Source organism: Zeus faber (genome assembly GCF_960531495.2).
Source record: "Zeus faber genome assembly, chromosome: 15".
Classification (NCBI taxonomy): Eukaryota; Metazoa; Chordata; class Actinopteri; order Zeiformes; family Zeidae; genus Zeus; species Zeus faber.
Genome location: NC_137194.1, coordinates 23,988,709 through 23,998,758, shown reverse-complemented (window position 1 = coordinate 23,998,758; position 10,050 = coordinate 23,988,709). Strand labels below are relative to the sequence as shown.

The 10,050-nt window shown below is 44.0% G+C and overlaps 1 protein-coding gene across 1 annotated transcript; it reads left to right on the top strand.

The window, feature by feature from the left end:
* The first annotated feature begins 4,367 nt into the window (after positions 1-4,367).
* Positions 4,368-7,396, top strand: ccnq (cyclin Q). Its single transcript, XM_080015480.1, has 5 exons — positions 4,368-4,693; positions 5,483-5,666; positions 5,801-5,933; positions 6,346-6,564; positions 7,016-7,396. Exons 1-5 carry the CDS (start codon positions 4,546-4,548, stop codon positions 7,103-7,105), a joined length of 774 nt encoding a protein of 257 aa, XP_079871606.1. The 5' UTR covers positions 4,368-4,545; the 3' UTR covers positions 7,106-7,396.
* Positions 7,397-10,050: the final 2,654 nt, after the last annotated feature.

Below are 10,050 nucleotides of genomic sequence, written 5' to 3'. Positions count from 1 at the left end.
CCTCGGCTCCCTGCGGCCGTTGGCTCTGGCTGCCGCGTCCCTTTGCTGCGGTGGAGGGGGGTCTCTGGGACGCTGGCCGGGAGGGGGCGGCCTCATCTGGGTCCTGCTGGAAATCCCGGTTGACCCAAGGGCAAAGAGGAGAAGAGAAGTATGAGCGTTACCATGGCACTTTTTACACTTTTTACTTTTCAACACTACTGTCATGTTAACCACTGAAAACATCAGAAATATGTAGTACAGTGCTTATTATGGCCCGCTAGCAGTGGCACAAGACCTTGGAGTCACTCACAAACTAAGAATAATTTAAGGCGAAAAAGGTTTAGCCGTTTGGCACAACTGAACCAAACTGAACAAAAGAGTCAGAAAATAGAACTCTTTTTACTGAGTGACTCGAATCTGGAAAAGGGGTCGAACTTTTCATCACTATTAATAGTCCTCACTCTCAGTGAAGCCTGTTCTGCCAGAACTGATGAATTACATGAATTGGTTCAGCCTCGAAAAATTTTGACAATTTCAGAAAGAACTGCTCCATACAACTGTGTCAGACAGCATGGTCAAAAAGGATTAGCTATTAATTGTCGGGACAGATGGTGTCAGAGTTTTGCCGTTTGTTGCCTCAAGGTAATATTTTAATCTTGAAAAGTATAAAGGGCTCATTGCCTTCATCCATGAAACTTATTAATAGCTGCGTCAGGTCATATGGAAATCTTTCCCTTAAAAATTGACTTTAATGCCAATCATAGGGTATTCAACTCTGTTGCTAAAGACATCCCCAGCTGTGTTATTGGTTTAAATAAGGGAATTCTAATGAACCCTACTCCTGTCATACCTTGTCTCCCACAACTTTTAATTTGAGGATGCAATTTCAACTAAATAAAAATCCCAAACAAGACAATTTGTTCAGATTTTAGCAGCATTTTTTACCCTGTGATGTCCTATAGAAACTCGGTATTTCGGTAATTTTCCAAAAAGGATATTCACTATTTACATACTAAGTACTCTTTTACAAATAATCTATTTAGCATATGAAAGCGCTTAAATACATGAAAACTAAATTAGCATCAGAATTTCTGAGCACAATAGATTAATATTATTTGTACAAAAAGTTTTTTATTTTTTCTTAATTATTAGGGGTCCCGCCACAAAGGGGCGGGAGCCCTATTGCTGACATTAGTAGTCTATGGATGTCATGGATCTGCTGTACTCACAGACAAGATGAATTAAATGTGCATTCAGTGCAGTTCAGACATGACGTTGTCCAAGTTTGATCCAGATCGGTCCATTATTGTGGAATAATTAAGTAAAAAACATTTTTTACTTAATTACATTAAGGACATCACCAAGATAGCGGCAAGTGCAGATGTAACTGACATCAGAACTTTGTGGACGTCATGAATCCGACAAATCCAGAGACATCTCCGAATAAGATGTGTATTTGGGGCAGTTCCAACGTGGCGTTGTTTGAGTTTCATCCAGTTCGGCGGTTCAGTATTGGAAGAAGTTTGTGATCAACAATCGCCACCTCACCAAGATGGCGTCACGGACAGCGCACATGCGCAAGTTGATGGAGTACACAGATCATGTGTCAGATATAGTTGTGATTGGACTTTAACTAAAGAAATATTTTCATTCTTTTTTTGTTTTTGGGTTCCCTTCCAAATGCCTCAAAGATTTTTTATAATTACAACAAAAATGTGTAGCCCACTACACACAATATATTTCATTTTATTTCCTCTACAATTGAAGTCAATTAAACCATTTATGTTAGTTTATTTATCCGTAGGTTTGTAAACAATATTATTGTGAAGGCAGTTTTCTGTTAATTTACAAAGCGCCATAAAATAATTCTGTCCCACAAAATGAATTATTTATCATTATATATATTGTGATCACAATAATGACCATGATAATCGTGATTTTCATTTCAGCCATAATGTTATTCAGAATGATAACCGCCGTGAGTTGAGGCGTAAGAAACCCACCCACAGCCGCAAACACCGTCCGATCACAAAAGGACACTGTAACCAGGCCGGAGTGCATGAACTTCTGTCACAACACACACCGGAAGAGGGCCAAAGCACACTTTAATGAAGAGCTGACTACCCTGCATCCCACGTACTGCTGCCTGCAGCAATAAAAACTTTTGTTATTACGCTCTTTTTTTTCTCTTTCATATTTTCTTTTTATTTGCATCGGTTCCTGTGTTTAATATGGCATTGTAAAACTCTGAATGCCATAGTTTTGCATATTTCGTATTTGCCTAATGAAAGGTTAATAAAATAAAAAACTCCAGCTCTGTCGCCACAGAAACACAAACCGTAAAGTCGACGCGGTTCGGATCTTGCAACACAAATGCTAATTTCCATGATCTGTTTATTTTTGGATTTGAGAGATTTTCCTGGCACACCAGTGTAGCACAGTAGTTGAACAACACTGACTTCCAGCACCCTCCGTGGCCCACCTGCTCCTTGCCAGGCTGCAGCCGAGCTGTGTCACTGCTGCGCCGGGGGTCCAGGCTCCAGAGCCGCAGTCTGGCCGGGTTGATGCTGGGAGCTGGGACACGAGGCGGCAGATCCCAGGTCCCCTTAAAGTCTGGCCATGCGCTTCCTTTCTGCTTCACATGACAAAACAACATTATCCAAGCTTTTCATACTGTACCATAACAGCATACAAACAGGTGGACACTGAGAGTTGAGCAGAAAGAAAAGGAACGTCCGTGTCCACCTTGGCCACTCCTGGTAACAGATGTCCTCTGTCATTGGCAATGATTTTGGTGTGACCCTGTACGGGACCAGGCCGCTGTGAACAAACACACACACACACACACACACACACACACACACACACACACACACACACACACACACACACACACACACACACACACACACACACACACCAGTGTGTATTTTGACAATGTAAACGACAGTTTCTGATTTATGCTGCCTGCCTTTTACCTCTTACCTCTGTGTGGAGTTGAGAAACGCACCAATTCTGCAGCCTGTGCGACTTGAAGGCACCATCGTACTAATAAAAAAAAACATGAAAAAAAATGATCAAATAAAATATGGGAAAATATTATCAATCATAAAATATGACACACTAACATAAAAGTCAGCCCCCGGATTTTGATAAATAAAAAGCAAATCGTTACCTGGTCTGCTGAGTAATTGGTTGACATCTTGTCTCCCGTCTCGTGTCTTGTTTACTGGTTGCCAGGTTACCGGCGTAGCCACGTGGCCATGACGTAGAAACGTTGAGAGAGGGATCAGGTTAATGGTGAAACGGAAAGTTCAAGTTCAAGTTCAAGAGATTATTCACATACATACAAGGGAAAATGTTTTACAATTTCCTGAGTTTGTAAATAAAACGTCAGGTGTAAAATGTAATGTCCAGTTTTTGATGCGGCAGGTTGGACTTATTGTACCGATAGTTTGCACATGTGATGTAAACGCTGAGCAGGATATTTATGTGATTTTATTGAGTATGCATGAGTATGCAATATGTATAAGTGATTATATGCGTATATATATATAGTTATTATTTTGTTATTACTATAGTAATAATTATTATTATTATTTAATTAGTTTCATTTATGTTTTTATGTGTATGTATGTGTATGTATGTGTATGTATAAATATATTAGAAATATATTATGTTAGATATATACTTAATAATAATATAATAATTTTTTTATTTGGTTATTTATTTCCTGTTTATCTATGTGTGTACGCGTGTGTATATAATATAGTTATTAAAATGTATTTATTACTATAATGATAATCATAATCACAGTCAATCATAATCATAATAATACCTACACAATTCCTGGTGAGATCCTAAGTATGCTGTGTATGTGTGCGCGCGTGCATGTATGTGCCAGCATACTTAACATGTAAATGTTATTATTATATTATTATTATTATTATTATTATTATTATATTATTTCAAAATTATTGAAAATATGAACATATTATTATCAGATATTTTATATATCATTCTGGTAATAAATTATATTACCGTATGATATATAATCATTATTCTATCACTATAACTTGATGTGACACCGGCTGTCACCAACTCACGAATCGCGCCCTGTTTCTCCGTGGCGAACAGTGACGGCGGCTCAAGACCCAACGCGAAACGCTGCGCTTTATAGGGTTAGGGGAGTTGTGACGTCACAAGCGCATCACGGCCGCGAAGCGGTTGGGATTCCCCTGACGTGTTCACGTCGCGTTCGTTTCCATGGCGACTGGCTTTCCGTCTCCTCCGGCGACGACGTTCGCGCCGAGCGGCCGCGCCGCCCTCCCACCGACAGGGGGCGACGTGCGCCCCCGAGGCCCGCCCGCCATGAAAGCGGGAGGGAGGAAGACGAAGGAGGCGGCTGTTGTTTGTTATGAGGAGCGTCCGGATGGCGGAGCGGAGTGAGATGTCTTCACCATCCGGAGAAAGAATGCGCTCTGGTTACGAATAACGTTGTTTTTCTTCGTTCGGTGCGGTTATTAAACATCATACATCGGACATTCTGCCAGATCCGCGCGGGGCATGGAGGGGCCGTCTTCCGGGTCAGCCAGCGCCCCGGGGGGAGCGTCGTGTTCGGCGGCCAGGAGAGCGTCCGCGGGGGCAGCGGAGACCGACCCCGCCCGGGAGACGAGGACTCATTTCCGCGTGTGTCGCTTCATCATGGAGACAGGTCTGGACCCCCGCGTCGTCCACGTGGGTTGGGGTCAGGAGTGGGGGTTTGGCTCATGGCAGGAATTGACTAAAAGACAGATATCACATATTTAAATCATTATTTTCCCATCCCAGTCATGCACACACTATAGGATGCTATATACTATACTATATGTGCACACTATGCTAGAAGCCCAACATGTGTATACAGTATATAGTACACACTGTAGGAGAAGAAACGTAAGATCCAACACGATATCAAATCAAGAACTGACCAACATTACCAGATCCGATTCCCTCAATATGAATTTTCTTCCCATTTAAATTAGAAGATTTAGATAATAAAATTGTTTATTCTTCACACAAACCACAACACGTGCACCCATGCGGCAACCAACACACCACGCTTTGGTGGTCATTCTCTGCTTTTAACCCATCCTGGCTTGCCCTTCCTCCGGGGGGGGCAGTTAGAAATGTACAACGCTGGTCACACCACGATGTTCTGCATGGTTTTGGTGGGGGTCCTTCACTGATGTAACAAAGACGAAACTGAATGTGAGCACGGGGAGAACATGCACACAGAAAGGCCCCTCTGTTGCGACCCGGGCCCGGGCGGGAATTAAACCCAGGACCTTCTTGCTGTGAAGCAGCAGCGCAATGCGCTGTGCCACCGTGCCACGAAGGACGAGTTAACGTATAATGATATATTCTCAAACCTTTGGCGTCAATGTCGACCGCACAAGGTTGCGAGGAGCAGCCGATCGAAGCGGCCCACTCTCACTTCCTGTGCCGGCGTGATGTGTTTCAGGCGTGAAGCTGGGGATGCGCTGCGTGCCGGCGGCCACGGCGTGTGTGCTGTACCACCGCTTTTTCCAGTGTGTGAGCGTGCGCGTATACGAGCCCTACCTGGTGGCCATGAGCTGCATCTACCTGGCGGGCAAGATCGAGGAGCAGCACCTCAGGACCCGTGACATCATCAACGTCAGCCACAGGTTACAAAACTGCACGCTAGAATACTCTTTAGTGCGCCAACTTCGCACAGCAGCCCTCCCACTCTGGCTACCACTATCACTTTCCTCGTTCTTTCCTTCTCTCATCTTTCTGTTTCTCCCCCCACCCTGTCCAGGTATTTCAACAGTGGCAGCGCTCCTCTGGAGTGTGATAAGGAGTTCTGGGACCTGAGGGACAGCGTGGTACAGTGCGAACTCCTCATCCTCCGCCAGCTAGACTTTCATGTCTCCTTCCGACACCCACACAAGGTAGCTGTCGTTAAATGTAAAAGCGATATCCAGAGATTAAAAAAAATAAATAAATGTGAAATAGCCTGAAAACCCACTTTTGTATGCAATGGGATTGATTGTCAGATGCTCCGATAACGGCTATACAGGGCAGGGCAGTGTGTGTTGGACAATCTTAGCACTGTGTAGCGCCTTGGGGCAATTCAGATGCTCCCCAGGTAAGATACTAAATTTGAAATAAAGGCCCCGATAACCCGACTTTCATATTAACCTTCAAAGCCCTGAATATTCAGACAAGCCGCCTGTCTCACGGTCCCCGCGGTCTCCGAGTTCACATCGCCGCCTGCCCTAGTTCTGCTATGCGTCCTGAATAATGTATCGGACTATACCATAAAAAACATTGGACTGCACCATCTCTCTGTCCTGCTCGTAGTACCTGCTGCACTATCTGCTCTCGGTGAGGGCTCTGGTGAACCGCCACGCATGGGCCCGGACCCCTGTTGCCGAGACTGCCTGGGCGTTGCTTAGAGACTGTTACCACGGGTCCATGTGCATCCGCCACGCGCCCCAACACATCGCCATAGCAACGCTCTACCTGGCTTTGAACAGCTATGGAGTGAAGCTGCCTGTCGGGGAGAGAGAGTGGTGGCAGGTGTGTGTGTGTGTGTGTGTGTGTGTGTGTGTGTGTGTGTGTGTGTGTGTGTGTGTGTGTGTGTGTGTGTGTGTGTGTGTGTGTGTGTGTGTGTGTGTGTGTGTGTGTGTGTGTGTACTACAAAGCCTTCATTAGTGATGGAAAAAAGGAAAGATTGAGGAGGGTGGGTGTGTGTGTGTGCATGTGACTGCAGATAGAAAGATGGAAATACAGGCTACAGCTTTGTAGTGTGAGTTCTAAGTGAAGTTAATGCACATTCAAAAGCCATGCTTTGCATTAACAGGCAATGGGATTTTCTGTCCATTGAATTAATGTATTTTATTTATTGTGTTATGATTTGAAACATAGCTACATTCATATCACATGTCAAGTATAACAGGTATTTTTAGGACAAAAACAGTCTGAAATATTTATTGTTTTGATTTTATTCGTTTTTTTCCTCAAAATGTAGGTGCTGTGTGAGGATGTGACAAAAACTCACATTGACACTGTGATCTCCGACCTGCTTCAACTCTACGACATGGAAGCCAAATGTGTCTGAAGGACGCAGTTATTGGACCTTGCTCAGATGCGTGTGTGCGTGTGCACGTGCGCGTGCGTGTGTGACTGCAAGACCGTTACACTACCACAGATGGTCACCAGAGAGAGACATTTCTCAGCTTCTCCCAAACCTGTGCAGAAGAGTGTTACTGTGTTTTGGAATAAGTTCCTGGGATATTTAAAACCATCGCCGCATGGTTGTTGTTGTTTTTTTTTTTTTTCATCAACCCAATATTCCCTTTAGCACCTTATTAAAAATGTTCAATGTGTCTTCCAATTAATCACTAAATGGTGAAATGGCAAACAATTCCGTCTTGGATTTTTTTTATTGTAATGTACCATTGCATGTGTAAATGTTCCATATATGTGTCATGTTGTCCCATACCGTATTACATTTTTATTCAGAGTGTAGTCATGTGGTGGATCATGCAAGGCCTGTGCTACATTCTGCTGTCAGCGGTGTTATCTACCCCAGGGCTAAGATTAAAACAAGCGCGTTTCAAAACTCACCGTAGGGAAAAATGTAATGGCTCCATAACCAAAAGTGCAGTTGGTTTAGAGACAGCCCCCACCCCACAGTCCCCTTGGCCCTGCCTTATGTGGTTATTGAAAAGACGTCAATGTTAAAGTGTCACCTTGTTCCACTTAACTTGAGTTTGCTGCCCTCCGGTAGTCACTTCTGGTGTCAAAGCCAGCCGCTATGTATTAGGGCCGTGCTGCTGAATTTTTTAAATTGATAACATTTGATCATGAATATCGCTGTTGTTGCCGCACGTGCTTTATTTCTCTTATCTATTGCTGTCGTTGCCCTTGACATATTTTCTTTAGCAAAGGAGCGATGAGCGTTTTTTTATTTATCGTAGATGGAGAAATGTCCCACCGAAATATCCATATCCTTTCTTTCTCTCCGCTCTGCGTCCACCTCCTCTCTTTCCCCGGCAGCATTTCCCTGCCTCGCCTACTTTTCTGGTCCTCTCTCTCTTGCAGCTCCTCCGCAACTCTTCGACTCCTCCCGCTCTCGCCCCCTTTCATCTTCCCTGTTTTCCTCTTTCACACCGCTTCCCTCCATCCTTCAGCTCTCCCGGTGTCTTTCATCTCCTCCGCTGTGTCGGTTGCGCCTCTTTATCCTCTCTCTCTCTCTCTCTCTCTCTCTCTCTCTCTCTCTCTCTGAATCCCCAGCTTTCTCGTTCTCTCGTTCTCCCTCTCTCCGCCTCCCTCTGTCTTCCTAATGTCGGATTAATAATGGAGAAGGTGCGTGTTCCAGCCAGACTCAATGAATTAACCATCAGATGGGAAGGAGTCGGAGGAGCAGTGGGAAAGAACAGGGAGATGGATCGGTGCTGGTGGAGGGAGAGGGAGCATGGTGTCAAAGAAGAGCGAGTCAGGACGGAAATTGTAGGTAAAAGAGGAACTGCGGGAAGAAAGAAGCCAGGGGATGGCATGGAAGACCGCAGACAGCAATGTCCAAATACTGCTCCACAAATGTAATCTCCTATGTTTGCTTTTAGTATGCTTACACATCAGCATGTTTTGTTCTTTTTTTTGACATGCACTCAAAGTGCGGGTCACACAAACGTGTGTGTGTGTGTGTGTGTGCGCGTGCGGTGGTTGTGCACGCGTTTATGTCTTGCATTGACATGACAGTTTGTGATGTAAATGCTGCATCAGGTCTCCAGTTGTGGGGACTGATTGTCCTTGAAATGCTAAAAGGCCTGGAGCCCCCGTTGCCCTGGACATCCAGGTATTGAATGTGAACCTGGCTTGCCTAGCCCTCTAATGGATAGGTAATATACTGTAGCTCTACTGTTAAAGATAATAATAAATAAAAAAGTCCATAGAAAGAAAAGAGGGGGAGAGAGGGCACTATGGACCAGTGAGAGGATGGAGAGAACTTTCGGTTAAAAATCTATGAAGCCCTTTCAAGATGCACCCCTATTACCGGAAACATTAATACGCGGGCTGACCATTAGAACTGCCGTTGCATTAGCATCCTCAAGTAGCTGTAACCCCAAACCAAAGAGTGCCGTCCACACCAACATCACGCAAAAGTACCAAGCATTACGACTGCCTTCAAGTAGGCTCGCCAGCACTAAAATATGTGAAACAATCCGCCCAACGACTAGACTAGACCTTTATCCCTACGTCACCCCACACCAAGTTCTTCACTGTGGAAATATGAACGCAGCGGCGGAAACGATGGAGACCTTGTTGGCGGGGTGCTCGGTAAGTCAGGGCTGCTCACGTGCGGGTGTGCCACTGATGCCATTGAAGGTATTGGGTGGTAGGTGACCCAAGGCCAGACAGAGAAGCTTCCCTTTGCATGGGGTGTTTACCTATGAATGGAATTCTACAAAGTAAAAATAAACATGCATCACACCTAGATTTTGCTGCGTGTGGCTTTCTTTCCCTGTCTAACAATTTAATCTACCTTTACAGGCTGACAAAGCATAAAAAAAAAAATATATATATATATATATTTTTTTTTTTTAAGAAAGATTAACTTCTAACTAAATTATTTAGACAGTGATTCCCAACCTGGGGTGCCAGACACCCATAGGCTGTCACCAGAGATTGTAGGGTGGGTCGTGAGGACTTAGGCAATTGGAGACATATGAAGTAGTCTTATAATTAGTTCTTCTAATAGGTTTCAAAAAGTAAAATCTCACTTATGTGATAGTAGGGTTTGTTTTCTGATGGATGGATCACTCTTGTAAATAAAGCAGTTGATGCAGATGGATAAATTCAGAGCAGTTCTCCAATGAAATCTGTCACACTCCATCAAAAACCCAACCCCCTTCTTCCTCGTTGGTGTCTCTATGTCAATTAGAAAACAGAAAGGAAAATGTTGAACTAAATATACTAATAAACAAAGGAAATATATTTCATAAATTATTATGACACGCGAAGCATTCATTTGAATCCTTCAAAATGCTGTTTTGCTCAGGA

What these genes read in the sequence shown, in the direction of transcription:
- ccnq (XM_080015480.1), top strand. Translation starts at nt 4,546, where the DNA reads ATGGAGGGGCCGTCTTCCGGGTCAGCCAGCGCCCCGGGGGGAGCGTCG. An exon ending in ATCATCAACGTCAGCCACAG is followed by an intron (nt 5,667 to 5,800) that starts GTTACAAAACTG and finishes CACCCTGTCCAG; the next exon opens with GTATTTCAACAGTGGCAGCG. An exon ending in CCTTCCGACACCCACACAAG is followed by an intron (nt 5,934 to 6,345) that starts GTAGCTGTCGTT and finishes TCCTGCTCGTAG; the next exon opens with TACCTGCTGCACTATCTGCT.